The 16,908-nt window shown below is 39.7% G+C and overlaps 1 protein-coding gene across 1 annotated transcript; it reads left to right on the plus strand.

Annotated features, from left to right (window-relative positions):
• The first annotated feature begins 992 nt into the window (after positions 1–992).
• si:dkey-91i10.3 (cytochrome P450) lies at positions 993–13,872 on the plus strand. The gene is made up of 9 exons (XM_031276590.2): positions 993–1,550; positions 3,541–3,731; positions 5,743–5,942; positions 7,343–7,540; positions 8,581–8,744; positions 9,491–9,657; positions 10,820–10,901; positions 11,112–11,318; positions 12,551–13,872. Exons 1-9 carry the CDS (start codon positions 1,293–1,295, stop codon positions 12,707–12,709), a joined length of 1,626 nt encoding a protein of 541 aa, XP_031132450.1. The 5' UTR covers positions 993–1,292; the 3' UTR covers positions 12,710–13,872.
• Positions 13,873–16,908: the final 3,036 nt, after the last annotated feature.

Genomic DNA, 16,908 nt, shown 5'->3' on the forward strand with positions numbered 1-16,908 from the left:
TATGTCCGTAGTAGTTTTGTCAAACTAGTTTTAATTTTCTTTCACATTGATTTCTGCATTGACTATAATTGCAAGAAAAGTTCAATTACTGTATAAAGGATCAGTTCACCAGATCAGGATCAGTGAAATGTTCAAATTCTGAACTCAACCTTTAGACAAAACCTATGAAGGCAAAGTGTCCCAAAAATGGATCTATAACATTTACACACATATCCAAACAATATAAGGTAAAACTACAAGACAAGAAAGTCTACGCAGAAAAGCAGTACGGAAGAAAACTTTTGAATCCTGTAGTTGAATCCTGTATCCTTGTAGTTTGATCTTGTTATATGTGCTTCTCTAGAAGCTCCAAGTTATTCATTAAGTTAACCCCCCTTATTAAAGTGTCATATTTTAGGAATCGCTTTATTTGTCATTTTGAACATTAACAAAATACATGTAAAAACAACGTGTTGTACTGTAGTTATTCTCTCAACTAAGTAAACTAAAATATCAACAGATCTTTTTGAACATGCGTGTTAGTCAGACAAAGTTTATATATCAAAGTCCACAGTTGGCTAAGTGGTTGGAATTTATTTATTAAGCAGTCTCCTGCGCTGTGCCAGTGCAAACAAGGAGCCATTATCAGACAGACTGTTGTTTGGAATTACAATTGTTCCAATATGTTCAAACTAAACTTCTTAAGTATCAAACAGTTCACTAAAGCAAAACAATTGTCATCTCAAAAGTAAAACTTGCAAACAAATATTTATGTAGCCTAATTGTAAACTATTGGACTTTTACTTGTTTGATATGTCCTTTGTTTACAGTTCCCTCTGCTTCTTTCTTACTGATCAGACTTAAGCTCTCACTGTCAGTTTTGCGGTTACGATGACCCCGCTCCCTACTTTGCGCTGCCAGATTTTTTTGTTTGTGTGGGTGGGTCTTTTCAGGTCTTCCCATTGGCTAAAGAGTTTTTTAATGACAACCAGATATTGTTCAGTGCAGCCGTACACCCTTTACAGTGGCACTACTGGATTTATTCTGGAGAGAGCAAAAGTCTGATCAGTGAGAAAGAAGCAGAAAAAACCGTAAACAAAAGAAAATGTTATCAAACAAGTGAAAGACCGATTTACGTTTACACAAATAATTTGTTTGCAAGTTATGAGTTTTACTTTTGAGATGACATTTTTTTGCTTCAGTGAGTCATTTTTGTTTGAATATATTGGCACAAATCGAATTCCATAGCTGTCGTCGCTGCTGTTGTTTGGACCTCAGACACTGCAGAAAAGCAGACGGTTTATACGGTTAAAATGCTCCGAAAATCTCTGCTGAACATCGGACTGCGAGTGAGCCGTCAGCAGCATGAAGGGATTCACAGAGTGACAGCGGGACTGAATCCAGGGAATCATGGGAAGATCCACCGCCGCGACGTGTCCTCCACCCCCGCCACCGTGATGGGTGACAACGTCAAAATAAAAACTATGGACGAATTAGGCGGACCAAGTTTCATGACTACCTTAAACTGGCTTTTTTTAAAGGGATATTTCCAAACGACGCAACAATTACAAGTAAGTAAAAGGGAATGAGTGATTCTGTTTGGTTTGGTGTAGAATGTTTTGTTGATTTCGCTTTTTGGGTTTCGTTGATTCACCTTGATTTCTGCATATACATTAATTGCAAGACAAGTTAAATTACTGTAGTCTCTGTAAAGGATCAGTTTACCCAAATTGCAAAAAATAAATATTATATATATATATATATATATATATATATATATATATATATATATATATATAATAACTATTTTCTTACTTACCTCTAATGGTATGGTAGGCAGTTGTGTGTGCATTGGTTTTGCATCTGAAATGTATTCCCTGAACCCAGTGTCATGGAGATGAACTGAATTGTATAATGAATGAATGAAATAATGAATAAAAAGCGCGGGAAAATGTTCATTTTAATTGTATTGATTCTGGCAGCAACAGAAAGGTTTAATAGCGACCATTGCTCAAAATCTTGTTTAATTTTTGTGAGCAGAAAGAGAAAATTTTCCCTATAGAGATTAACCAACGTTTTGGCAACATACACTCCGAGATAAACAAAGCCAGAGTTCACAACCTTAAATGGCATGTTTTGGAGTCAAAGTGGATTTACATTTACCTCTCCATTAACAGTAAACATTTCACTTTTGCCCAGATTAAGTTTATATCCAGAGAATCTACTAAATTCGTCTAGGACTAAGAGGGCTGCAGGAATAGAACGTAAACAGCAAAAGATCATCCGCATACAGCGCCACCTTCAGCTCTACACCATTTCTGGTTATACCACAAATATCAGGATGAGACCGCAGAGCAATTGACAAAGGCTCCATCACAATGGCAAATAAGAGCGGGCTTAAAGGGCAACCCTGCCTTGTAGAGCGATGTAACTGAAAATATTCAGAATTTGTGCCATTTGTCCTGACCAAGGCCTGAGGAGAAGCATATAACAATCTGACCCATGAAACAAATTTTTCCCCAAAATGAAAAAAAGATAATTCCACTCTACCCTGTCAAATGCCTTCTCTGCGTCCAGTGCTATCAGAGCTTCTGGGAGAGCGATTGGAGGAGGTTTATAAACCACATTAAACACCCTTCTAAGATTAAAAAAGGAGGTCTGTTGCGAATAAACCCAGTTTGATCCAAAGATATAATTGAACTTGTAAGCGTTTGGCTAGCAACTTGGACAATAATTTGAAGTCAGCATTCAGCAGACTAATGGGACGATATGAACCGCAAGAGAGTGGGTCTTTACCTTTCTTTAAAAGTAGAGAAATGCAAGCCTGGTTTAGGGTGTAGGGAAGTGTGCCTGACCTGTAAGACTCAGTAAACATCTCTAATAAGTGTGGGGCCAGCTGTTTCCAGAATGTTTTATAAAACTCGGCTGGGAAGCCATCCGGGCCCGGACTTTTACCACTTTGTAATGATTTAACTGCCGCCTCAAAATACATTTGAAAAGTAGCATAGGTGCCAACCCATTAAGACATTGCATTTAAGTATTGCACAAACTAGAAACATTCAATAACTTTTAGTCAGTTCAGTTTCATTATTTTGGCACATGCAGCCCAAAAACCAAAAATGTCATGTTGGAATAAGCAAACTAAATGTGTGTTTCTTTCACAGGCCTTCAATCAGTGCCAGCTACAGTATCTTCAAAACATTGTGAATACACATACAAAAGCAAAATCTTAATTACAAAACATTCTACCTCAGCAGTTTGTGCAATGATTTTAACCATTTATGCAAACACAGTGCAAAGCTCTATTGATGAAGATTACCTTAATTAACGATATAGAAGTAAGTGAGAAGTGGTTTTTTTTTCCTATGATTTGGGTGAACAGTTCCTTTTAAGGTTACATGTGTAAATTAACACGTTGCAAATATTAGTTTCCCAGCTGAAAGGCTGAAATGTTCACTTTCTAATTCTAGTAGGCAACTGATTGTGCTAAGTACATGTTAAGTAATTTAGTACATTGAACATCTAATAACTCAATGAATAACTCACACTCTTTGCTTACAGATTGAGCACAGCAAGATCTACGGTCCTCTGTGGAAGTCAAAGTACGGCCCACTGGTGGTGGTGAACGTGGCCAGCGCCGAGCTGATAGAGCAGGTGCTGAGGCAGGAGGGCAGACTCCCGGTCCGGTCAGACATGCCCCACTGGAGGAGTTACAGAGAGCTCAGGAACCAGGCCCACGGACCCCTGACAGAGTAAGTGACACCCCCATAGATCCTCAAGCTTTACATCCACTTCTGTGTTCCAAAGGGTTCACATTTCCTCAAATCTGTCCTAAAACCGGAGCTGCAACGATTAGTTAACTATTTGATAAGTTGATCGACAGAAGGATTATCGGCAGATTAATCAATGAAAAATATGGTTAATTGCAGCCCTACTTAAAACAATAATCAATATGCCGATCGGTACATCTAAAGAGTTATTAGTCACTGTAACTGTTCCTGCTGTCCATACTGGCTGTGAACAGATCCCCTCCAACAAAAATCCTAAGTCCTCGTTTTGTGCAAACAACAAAATAAACATTCAAATGAAGCTATGAGGATTCAGAAGTTAGAGTTATACACATGAGTATCCTCCAAATTTTTGTATGAAATTCCCCTGTTTTACTTTTGCTCTGTGACAGCTCAGCAAGAAACAATGTCCCAGGAAACACAGGGAAATTGTTAGACTTTAACTTCGTAATTTTGTTAATTTGGCTGACTCAAACTGCAAGAAACGTGAACCATCCTTTAAAAAGCCCAACTATTTTCCTAATAATTTTACACATTCCACTAAATGTATGCTGTCTGGCTAGCCTATTATGCTCTTTAATTATCATACTAAAAGGACAGTAGGACTCATTGACGATGTAAACGCAGTCTTTAAAATAACCTTTTTAGCCTATAAGGTGATGTTGTGATTTTGCAACCAAGGGCCTTAAAGCACTGGCTAACACCAAAACAAACTGTACAATCTAATGAATAATTTGATTCAAAAGAGGAAGTCAGTTATTTAAGTTCTAGTTCAATATAATTCTTGGGAAACTACTGTATGTATTAAGTTGCTGTGTGCTTTGTACTTGATGTGTACTTAATGGTATCAGGGAGGCGGATGCCAAAAAACAGGAGCGGAGACACGAGGGCTGGGGAAGGATAACGAGGGAGCTTTCTGGGGTAGGATGGCGAGGGAGCTAGGGGACTCAAGGGCAAAGCCTAGGAGGACGAGGGACTCAGGGGCAGAAGCTAGGATGGAGAGGGAAGACAGGGGATAGGATGGCGAGGGAAGACAGGGGATAGGATGGCGAGGGACTCACTGGGATAGGAAGGCGAGGGATCTCGGGGATCGCGGGGAAACCGAGGAGGGGACACAGAAGTCCGGGGAGCAGGGAGAATCCAAGGAGGGAAGGCTGGAAGCGGGAGCGAAGGTAGGATGAAGTGGAGAGCCGTAGGGAAAGAACCGAGTGGTGAAGCCAGTTGACTGGGGACGGGCGCACGGCATGGAGCTGATGGCAGAGTGGCAGAGACAATGATCCAGCGAAGATAGTGAGTGGAGCCGGGGTTGAAATACTGAGCTTGATTGTAGATGGCTGGCAGGTGTGTGGCATGAGAGCAGTGATTGTGGAATGAGGAACAGGTGTAGGTGCAGGCAGGAGGAGGGAAAACACAGGAGACAGAGAAAGGCAGGGCCAACAGAGAAACACACAACAAAGAACTAAAAAAAACCCAAACCACCACACAGGGTTCATTAACGAAGCACAGAGTGGGAGGAATATCAGCTTTGCCTTGTTGTTATTCGTTTTTTCCTGTCAAACCTGTTGCAGCAGCACTCGTCATTAGTAGTGAATTTTTTTATATTAGAGAGCTGCTGACATGTTAACAACTCTGCATCCTCACACTAAAAACAACCTGCATAACACAGGTGTTTTTAAAATGTTTCATGAATTTCATTCACAAATGAAAGAATAGTTTAGAGTAAAGCGAGAGGAAGCAAATGGTCGCAGCTAAAAGCTCAAATAGGCATGTAAACAAGAGTCCTATAAGTCTAATGTAATAATTTCCACTTTGAAACTGGCATCATTTCAAAGATAAAGAAGTTTCCAGTGACATGATGTGATGCAGGCCTGTCTTTCTCTAGCTCAAAGCTGATCTTAAAGCTTGACTAGGTATTAAACAACTTTATCTCATTTTGTCTGGAAGCCCATTGCCTTTTAATAATTGTCATTTGTAGAATGGGAGCCAACTGGCAGCGCATCCGCAGCATCCTGAATCCTCGGATGTTGAAGCCCAAACACGTCTCCTCCTATGCTAACACCATCAACGGGGTGGTGACAGACTTCATCGACAGAGTGGCCTGGCTGAGGGAAACCAGCGGCCAGGGAGTTATGGTCAATGACCTGACTGGAGAACTCTACAAATTTGCTTTTGAAGGTAAGCAGAGAACAAACAAAGGAAACCAACTGTGGAAACTCATCTTTTTTTATGATACTTGAAAACACATTGGTTGTAATAGAGGTTACTAAAAGACTAAATGCATGTCACTTAATAGTTGCTGGTTAAATAAATCGTACATGAATGAAAGAAACTGCACTCTGTTATAATCCCACACAACTTCAATGGAAAATGTTTGTGTTCTGCAGTACTTTTTTACTTATGTCAATCATTTCATCATGTTACCTCTAAAAACACAAAAAGTAAGAAGCAAACTATAAAACAGCAGGTATAATATAAGATAATTAAGTTATAGTCAGACAGATAGAAGACTAGGGAGATTACACAGCACATTTAAGAGCCAAGTGCTCTTGACAGAGTATCTGCTCGGAGAGGCAAGAAAACCCATCACATCAACCTGTGAACACCTAACCTGTCACACAGCCAAAACCTCAACACAGTCCCGTCCCTCTAACTGCCTAACCAGAAACTAGCTAAACTCCCCCTAGTCTTCAGGTAGCTTGCAGGTATTAACACACTGATAGCCCTATGGGATGGAAAGGCAACCAGAGAACCGACAAGGCACACCAAGTAGAGCAGAGTGGTCGTCACAACTAATTACTGTATGCAGAATGGCTTCTTTTACGTTTTATTATAGAATCTTATATTATTCTGTTTTTCTTAAGAACCAGTAGTATTTTATTGTTGTAGTTTGTCAATGTGGAGTCAGTTTTGGATACTACTATTAAAGTACTTGTTAAGTAATGATTGCAACAACACATTGACCTCTTTACTGGGTGGAGCAGATAATAAGTCAGCTATATATATGTAGGGCAACCTGTCAGTGTGTGTGTGTGTGTGCACTGCAGTCATTCATGGTATTGACTTGACTTGACACAGTTGTTGAGTCTTTTGGCCTTGACAGCTGATTAGATACTTTGTATATGATCAGTATCAGTGGTTTTAATTCCCGGTTTGGTGAGAAAGAACTTTATTGGTCTGCACAGAGCTCTTACCTCAACCCCATCCAACACCTTTGGCATGAACTGGAACACTGACTGTGAGCCAGACCTTATCATCTAGCATCAGTGTTGGACCTTATTAATGATCTTGTGGCTGAGCAAATCTCTGCAGCCAGGCTCCAAAATCTGGTGAAAATCCTGAAACCAGAAGAGCGGAGGCTCGTATAGCAGCAGATTAATGCCCATTGGTTTTGAATGACATCTTCAACAATCACATATGAGTGGAATATTTAGGTGTCCATACCTTTGGTCATAGTGTAAATAGTGTATGTGCTCCGGAAAGGAGGAAAATAACCAGTGCATGTTATATTAAAATCACTTGTTTTGTCCCACAGAAGCCAAGCAATCTCTGTATAACAACTGTATCTGTATATGCAGGGATCTGTTCGGTGTTGTTTGAGACCCGTATGGGCTGCATGAACAATGTGGTACCCGAGGAAACCCAGAAGTTCATCTTCTCTGTGGGGGAAATGTTTCGGCTCTCCCCTATGATCGTCCTCTTCCCCAAGGCCGTCTGGCCCTACATGCCTTTCTGGAAGCAGTTTGTGGCAGCCTGGGATAATCTCTTCAGAGTCGGTGAGCAGCATTCATTTCCATCAGTGAGTCAAAGTGTAGCTTGTTTTAGGCAATTCTGTTACAGAAAGAGGGTTACTGTTTAACCCTCATGTTATGTTGCAGGTCAAACCAAACTGAAATTAACTGAACTGAATTGGACTGGACTGATCTAGACTGTTTGGTAGAAAGGTGGCATTAGTGTTATGGGTCCCTTGACAGCCCCTTTTCTGCCACTCCCCATTACTGACTGTAATCACTAAGGGCCCTATCTTGAACCCGGCGGCATAAAGCCAGACGCAAATGTCTTTGCTATTAAGACCATCCCGCGCCCACGTCATTTAAATAGCAAATGCACCTGCGCCAATCTTTGCGCCCATGGGCGTGCTGGTCTTACAGGGAGGTGTGTTCAGGTGAATTCTTGGCATATTGCTATCTTGAGGCAGAGGGAAGTGATCGCGGCATTGACCAACAAAAACCTGGTCTAAAGTCAATAACGCAGCATTTCATTGTTATTTTAACAGCGCATTAGTAAAATGCGCCTAGGCTCATGCACAGCGTGCACACACCGTGCTTGTTACACACACGCAGGGAAGCGCAGCAGCAACACAAACATGCAAAACATTACAAATAAAAATATTACGGTGCAAATCCGCTATCATAATAGTAATGCGCCAAGGTACAAACGCACCTGGCTTTTAAAGGGAATGGGAGATGACACTGATTGGTTTATTGCATGTTACGCCCAAAAACACACCTATGAATTAATGAAGACACTAAGTACAACCCCTTAGATCGTTAAAATAGGACCCAAAAGGTTATTAGAGCTCACGCTTCATGGCCATTTGCATCAATAAATCATTTCAAGGACGCTAGGCTCTGGTAACTCCCACAAAGTCCCAAGTCCACCTCATAGGTCCTGCTGCCCTTATTCCTTATTCCCTCTTATTCCGTCAGTTGAAAGTGTGTTTCTTTTGCCATCTAGTGAGCAAAAGTGTCGAGCCTGTCTCCTCCTAGTGTTGGTTCTCCCATGTGAAATAAAAAAAGATGAATTTGTCTCATAGCTGAAGAGCTGGTGAAGCAAAAAATGGAGGAGATCCAGGGGAAGGTGAACCTGGACCAGAACGTGGAGGGGGCATACCTCACACACCTGCTGCTCAGTGATCAGATGACGGTCACTGAGATCCTGGGAAGCATCACCGAACTCCTGCTGGCAGGAGTCGACACAGTGAGTAGATGCAGTGTGTTCACTCTGTGCAAGGGAGGGATTTACTGTACAGTAGTTAACTTTTCCTACATTTAGTTGTCTTATTGGCTTAAAGTAGAGCAATGTATGCATAATGCCTCATTGTAACACATGAAATTGTGCTTCACATTAAAAAGTATGCATTAGAATATTGAACAGTTTTATGTAACCTAGGCATTAGAGTGCTGACCGGGCCGCATTTTTCTGTCCGAGCCCGGCCCGCGTCCGACAGAGCAGTAACCGAGCCCGACCCGAGCCCGACACAGTTAAAATCTCCTTTTTTCCTCATACTAATGACACATGTACGTTTATTTGTTTGGAAAGCCCGCTTTTATTAAGCAACTGTAGGAAGGCATTCGGAAATGTCAACAGATGAGCATCAGTGCACACGGGGCAAGAAGCACACGTGTATATATACGCAGGTATAATAAGCTTTTTTAAATTTAAAATGTTCAATGCCTTATCGCGCTGATGTGACCGAGCCTGACCCAAACCCGAACATCATTTCTAAATATCTGTCCGAACCCGGCCCGGCCCCTCGGCTACCGACGGGCTCGGTTCGGGTATCCATCCTCTACTAGGCATCTATAAAACTTCCAAAGTTAGCCCAGTTCTAACCCAGACAACTTTCAACCTAAAGATCACCAAATCAGTGCTCAGAGAGAGGGCACCAAACATTACATTAAAGAGACCCTGAAGATAACAGTGTGCGTTCCTCTCTGTTGCAGACCTCCAACACTATCTCGTGGTCTCTGTATCTAATGGCTCAGGAGCCAGAGATCCAGGAACAATTATACCAGGAAGTGATAAGTGTTTGCCCTGGGGACAAGGTGCCAAACAACGATGACATTGCTCAGATGCCGTACCTGAAGGCCATCATCAGAGAGACTCTACGGTTAGAGGCTTTCTTTCATTTTTATTTGTATATTACATTAATAGGACACTTGATTGCAGGACATGCAGTTTCTTGCAGTGACCACTATGTTTGTTCTGACTAAAAGGAGATAACATCACCCGGGGTCCAAACTGTGGACATCTATCTTATTACTAGACAAATAAAAATATTGAACTCTACCTTTTGATTAACAACATTTTTTGATGCCATATATGATAGTGTAATATAAATCAAATCAAATCAAGCTTTATTTGTCATTGCATGAATACAGTGTATTAAAACAACGAAATTCAAAGTGCCGCTCCAGAACAGTGCTTTTAAAAAGATAAATAATTAGTAAAATATCTAAAATATGTAACAAACAAACACCCCCCATCCCCTACATACATTCCACTCTTTCCACTTTTCTCTCTCCCACACACACTCACCCACCCACAATTGACTGACACCCTCCCATAGGGCTGGGCGATATGGAGAAAATCAAATATCACAATATTTTTGACCAAACATCGATGTCGATATTGCAACGATATTGTAAGGTTGACAATTGGTGCTTTCACAAAATATCTTCCACATTTAGATTTTAGATCAATAATCCTCAGTAATGTGGATATAATGACTAAGTGGTTAAAGGCAAATAATAGCGTAGTTACAACAGTCTGGTAAGTTCAGAAAATGACATCACTTTACTGTAACGCAGCCTTTAAAACCAGGAAAAGACAACACTTACCATGTAACGATATTACAATTCTTCAAAATCTAAGACGATATCTAGTCTCATATCACGATATCAATATAATATTGAAATATTGCCCAGCCCTACCCTCCCATCCCTCCCAGACAACACACACCCTCCCACACACACATGCATAAGATAGCAGCAGGTTTCAGCATAAGAAGAGAAGAAAAGTTCGCAAATGAGGTAATGTCCAGAGGTAGTGTGGTTGGTCATGACAGGGGATAAAGTTTCAGCTGTCACTGAAAGGAATAGTTCAGCATTTTGGGAAATTTCTTAATTTGCTGTCTTGCCGAGAGTAAGATAAGAAGATACCGTCCTTATATCTAGGACACTTATCAATGGTTTGTCTTCATTGTGATTCCATTGTTTCCCAAACAAACAGATAAAACTTGTTGACTCCTCACTGTGTTCTGTGGTCACCAGGCTGTATCCAGTGGTACCAGGAAACGCCCGTGTCACTGTTGAAAACGAGATTGTGGTTGGAGATCATCTCTTCCCCAAAAACGTGAGACACATGTCAGACACAACAACAAGCCCTGACATGTTCTGACATTTAAGACTTTAAACTTTGGAACCTCACTTCATCTAAAGCTAATAATCACAAAGCTTTAAGCCTACCAGCTACTGGTATGAATGTATAAAGGTCCTGTGTACATTTTACTTCCTTAATGAAATCCATAGTATTACACTGTAACAGGAATGACCTCTCTCACAGACGCTGTTCCACCTGTGCCACTATGCTGTGTCCTATGATGAGAATATTTTCCCCGACCCCCACACCTTCCTGCCACAGCGCTGGCTTCGAGGAGCGGAGGAGAAGTCCAAGCACCACCCGTTCGGGTCAGTGCCGTTTGGTTTTGGGATCCGGGCGTGTCTGGGCAGACGGGTGGCTGAGCTGGAGATGTATCTCCTCCTATCCAGGGTAAGGACATCTCATTGCTGTTGCTACCATGACCGTAGATCTGCTTTCTCTGTCAAAGCTGTTATCATTCATTTCTGGTGCTTTTCTGTAGATTAAGAAATGGAAGTCTGTGTGAAGTTATCAGTATTCTGAATCTTGTTCATTCTTTTTGCAAACACTTTTTGCGAGCACGTTTTAAACTACACTACATGCTGAACACTTCATTTAGATCATTTCAAAAACGTGGGCATTAATCTGCTGCCATAACATCCTCCACTCTTCTGGGAAGAGTTTTTACAAGATGTTGGAACCTGGTCGCATGGATTTCCTCCCATTCAGTCACAAGAGCTTTAGCAAAGTCCAGCACTGATGTTGGGTGATAAGGTCTTCAGTTCATCCTAAAGGTGTTGGATGGCTTTAAGGTCAGGGCTCTGTGCAAGCCAAGTTCTTTCACAACACTGGGACTTGGCTTTGTGCTTGGAAGAATAGTCATGTTGAAACAGGAGAAGTACTTCCCAAACTGTTGCCACAAAGTTGGAAGCTCACTATTGATTAAAATAGAGATAAGAAAGACTCTAAAATATCATTGTATCCTGTAGCATTACCGTTTTCCTAGTAAATGAGAGTGTGCAGTTTGCTCTACCAGGAAACTAAATCAAATGTAATTTAAACAAAAATGTAATTATTATTAAGTTATTCTATTATTATTTTAATGTAATATGTTTGGCTTTATACACGTTTTACTTAATTTTAATCAGAAACACAATTTAAAAAAACTTTGAGTAAAATGTTATATTTCCAAGGACAGAGCACTCCTTCAGTAGTGTGGTGAAGGAAAGCTCTGTATGATTGAAGCACCAGTAGGTCTGCAGATTATTGTATCAGTATGTATCAGTTGTTGTTGTTGTTTTTTTTACATGTTTTTATTAGTGGCTTTTGACTACTGCTGCACCCAAACCAACATTTCAGCCGTAAAACCTTGTGAACAGAGCTTTTAAACACTTACCAACACTACCAAAGCACAGAGGTATGGCTGTTCTTCTTTTGTTAGTCTTGGCAGTAGAATGGATACATAACACACGCCATTTGACAGTAACGCTAAAGCCTGTTATAATTCAGTCAGCTGCAGTTAGTAATAATTAAACGCAATGTGGACTGTGTCTGCACTCTTGTGCCTCACATAAATGCATATCCTGCCAAAAACAGATTTCACGTATTTCTACTTGAACAAACGTCTCTTTTTTATTTTAAAGTTGATAAAACAATACGAGATAAGGCCGGATCCTGCTGGAACCACAGTTTTGCCGGTCACCAGAACCCTGCTTTGCCCTGCTAAACCAATCAACCTGCAATTTCTGGACAGACGAGTCGAGCAGGAGCAGCCGAGAAAAGCGGCAGGAGTTTCTCTGTGAGCTGTTTTAGTATTCACACTGTGTTGCCTGCCTGTCACCAAGCACTTGTTTATAGAGCGTTCACATAATGAGGACTGGCTGGAATGCACCGAAACTGTGGCATAAAAATACAAGCTGAATGAAGATGTGATAGGTTGTATAGTAAAGAGTATAATGCTGTTTGTACAGCCTTTGATTGTTGTTTCATGGAAATATGAATACTTTATGATTTATTTAGTTTTAGTTCCACAAATGTCACATGTTTTTTTAGTTGTTAGGGCTGTCAGCACGGCTGACTGGTTCTTTACTGTCTGGAGTTTGCATGTTCTCCTCATGTTTGTGTGTGTGTGTTCCCTTTAGTTTCCCCAACACCAACATACATACATGTAACTCCTACAAGACAAGTCTTGTGTTATTCTATATATTTTTCTTGATGTCACAAATCCCATGAACAGACCAAAACCAACAATGTGTTAGTGTGATTTTCAAAACTTTCAGACTTCCCCACTCTGACTGTGGCAGCCAGCCCTAAGTCCCAAAGGTTAACCTTTAAAAACCTGTCCATAAAATATAGTTGAAATGGGTTATGGGTTATATGTCGCAGATATACACTTAAGGTACACTTGTTTTAATGTACAGCAGCAGGACAGTTTATGTGGGATTGAGTCAAATTAAACCACAGTGAGTGTGTTTATGGTAAAGAAGGAACATGTCACCCAGTGCAACAGTGTGCCTCAGTGATGTGTTTTTAATAGTTTTCAGACAACAGTGGAGCTCTATGGCACAGAGGAATAAGATATATCAGATTTGGGATACACAGACAATACTTGTTCGTAGGATCACTTCATTGTAGGTGTTATTCTGTTCATGTGATTTGTTTAAAATAAGAAAATTATTGAATATAGCTAACCTTATCCTTTTTTAGAAAGCACTCAGAACTGTAGTTGGTCCATCAGCACTTGGCGGGTTTTTCGTTAGGCAGAGATTTAGTAAGTGTTTCTTGTACATAGAGAAATGTATTTTTAGGTTTTAAGAGTTTTTAGAATTGTGATTCAATTTACGATTCAAATTCCCAGTTTGTTATGTGTGCAGTATAATATTTCATATGTCTCAGTGGGTTGAAAAGACGCATCTATTTCTAAGCTAGCACATGTTCTCTAAAGAGGTTACGAGTATTTTGTGAGAAAAAAGGGGTGAATCACGCACTAATTGCAACAGAAAATCTGACAAATGTTTATTAATCATAAAAGTCTCCTCTATAACATATAAAAAGTCCTAAGAGATCCAAGTGCTGGAAAGTATCGAAAAATACGGAAATCAGTGATGCCACATTTCCCATTGCAGCCCATTTTAAGGGGAGACACTAAGTGTGAATAGGGAAAATATTTTAACTAACAGATATCACCATGTAACTTTCACAGTTGATTACTTATTAATTATAGTGCTCATTAATGTGCTTTTTGCCTTTTTCCCCTTTGTGTTATATATCTTTTTTTGTGCAGTTATAGGTTCACAAAGTGAAAAAGCCCAAAGTCCAGTAAGACAATATTTTCTTGTATTACGAGTTTTCTGAACTTTTATTTTTAAATACGCAAATGAGCCATTATCTGATTAACTATGTGCTGAATAGCATAAATAAAGGTGTTTCAGTATTTTTCAACATAAATATTGTCTTTAAGTGCTCATATTATGCTCATTTTCAGGTTAATAATTGTATTTACAGGTTATATCAGAATAAGTTTACATCGTTTAATTTTCAAAAAACACCCATATTCTTGTTGTACTGCACATTGCTGCAGCTCCTCTTTTCACCCTGTGTGTTGAGCTCTCTGTTCTTCGCACTTCTGTTCCATCTTTGTTGGGAGTGGCACATGCACAGTACCTAGGTAAGCACTGCTAGCTAATCAGAAGCAGAGTATGAGGGCGTGCCATGATAGCAGCTAGGCGAGCATTATAACGTGTGTTACAAAGTGACGCACGTTCGTCACGGAAGTAAAGGCTGGACTACAATAGAGCTGTTTGGAGCAGTTGGTGAACAGTGTTTTCTGTTGGAGATGGTAAGTCCCTTTGGGGAGGACTTTGGGCTTTTTCACTTTGTAAACCTATAACATGCACAAAAAAGATATATAACACAATGGAGGAAAGAGGAAAAGCCAAAAAGCATAATATGAGCACTTTAATGTAAGTAATCAACTGGGGAAGTTTCATGGTGATATCTGTAAGTTAAAATATTTGGTAACACTTTACTTGAAGGTATCTACATAAGAGTGACATGACACTGTCATGACACATGAACGCTAACTCTAACCCTAACCATACTTGTTTATAATGTTTATGACACGTTCATGACAGTGTCATGTCACTCTTATGTAGATACCTTCAAGTAAAATGTAACCAAATATTTTCCCTATTCACCTGTAGTGTCTTCCCTTAACAACGGCTGCAATGGGAAATCGATTTCAGTATTTTTCAATACTTTCCACCACTTGGATCACAGGACTTTTTATATGTTATAGAGGAGACTTTTATGAGACCTGATCAGTTGAAAGAGTTTCTGTTGCAATTTGTGTGGGTTCATGTTGTATAATGCCTGTACTATTAGTACTCCTCATCACCATGTCATCCTACTATTTCTCCTGATTTTGTCTAATAAAGGCAGACGTGTAAAAATGTGTATTATTGTTACTTGCTTATTTACATTGTGTGAGACTGACGCTGTGTCCCAAATCTAAATGACTTATTCAAGCAAAATAAAGTAAAGTCAAAACAGTAGGTATGCAGACTTAAAAAACACTTATATGTTTAGTGTGTTCTTGATTGACTCTAATGTCCCACAATTCAATGCACAAAGGAAATTAATTGGCTTTACACAAAAATTAAAATCAGTGGTAGTGATGAGACAGATAATAGAAAGTTAAATAAAATAAGTTCTATATCGTTGGAACAACGATTTGGTTTCTCTATGAAGTTTAATTGGCAGTGGCATTATAAAGTCGCAGTTTGACTTACATCTGGCAGCACATATTTCCTGTTAGCTGTTAGTATGAAATGGTAAAGTAGGCCTATATTCATATATTAATTATTAATATATGTAGTCATATGGTATTTTCTCGTTATTAACCTACTAGTTAACTAGTTACCAAACTTGCAGAAACATAACTTCTTCTTATAACATAGGCTATAACTCCATCTTGTTATAAGATGATAGCCTACGTTGTTGTGTTGTTATTACAAGAAACTTCATTATGGTGTCAGAAAGAGAAAGGGTCCGTCATGGCACTGTAGCCTGGATCATTCATATAACATGACTGTTAAAACATAGGCTATAACATTATAACATATGGGCATTAAATATAGCCTATAGGCCTAAATAACATGTTGCCCTGCGAATAACCGCATGGTCGCCAATACAGTGGAGCAATATATTTAAAATGCTGACTTCCACGCACTTCAACTTAGAAAAGGACACCACCAACCTGACGTCCAGATGTGGGAGGGTGTGTCCTGTTGCAGCATGGTTGTCAAAAATGGTTTGCGAGCGACCTCTTGCGATCTCAAGTGCTCAGAAACAAAAACAGTTGAAGAAAAGCACTCTTGGACTCTTATGGACATCTGGTACTCTTCCATCGCCACCTCCTTCTGACAGCGCGACCAATTCACCCAAAGCCAGATACCTAAGTGGCATTGAGTTACGGCGGCGCGCTAATGCGCATTCGGTTCAGCGCATCAGCACCGTTAGTAAGCTATATGCTCCTCCCTCTGTATATATAAGACCTTCATGAACACATACTGTACCTCACGAGGCGCCTATGATTGTTTTTTTTGTGTGCTTGATTTACATTATATTAAGTATTTTTGTTATGGTTAATGTTAAGTAAGGTTTACATTTTCTGGAATAAGTGTTTTGTTTTAATTGTTATTTGTAGTTTACCGTAAATCCAGATTTAGTTGTAATTAATTTTTAGTGGTCACTACTTATTCTTTCATGTTTTGTTAAAAACCATATTCATTACTAAATCACATTAGTTGTTTGTAATAATCAGCGTAAGTATGCAATGCACAGATCATATTAAGCAGAGATAGGCTAACTAAGGATGTTACGTTTCTGTATGGGAGGGGCGGGGTCATTTGAACTGTTCTGTGCTGATATATGTTCTGACCCGTTTTAAATTTTTGTTTTATATCAGAAAATATGGGACGTAGAAATAAGCGCTGAAAAT

This window comes from Sander lucioperca, chromosome 8, assembly GCF_008315115.2.
Source record: "Sander lucioperca isolate FBNREF2018 chromosome 8, SLUC_FBN_1.2, whole genome shotgun sequence".
NCBI classification, from domain to species: Eukaryota; Metazoa; Chordata; class Actinopteri; order Perciformes; family Percidae; genus Sander; species Sander lucioperca.

Bases quoted from the DNA above. Each gene is read 5' to 3' on its own strand.
- si:dkey-91i10.3 (XM_031276590.2), top strand. From the start codon at position 1,293: ATGCTCCGAAAATCTCTGCTGAACATCGGACTGCGAGTGAGCCGTCAG. The intron at 1,551-3,540 runs GTAAGTAAAAGG...CTTTGCTTACAG, and splicing joins AAACGACGCAACAATTACAA to ATTGAGCACAGCAAGATCTA. The intron at 11,319-12,550 runs GTAAGGACATCT...TTTATTTTAAAG, and splicing joins TGTATCTCCTCCTATCCAGG to TTGATAAAACAATACGAGAT.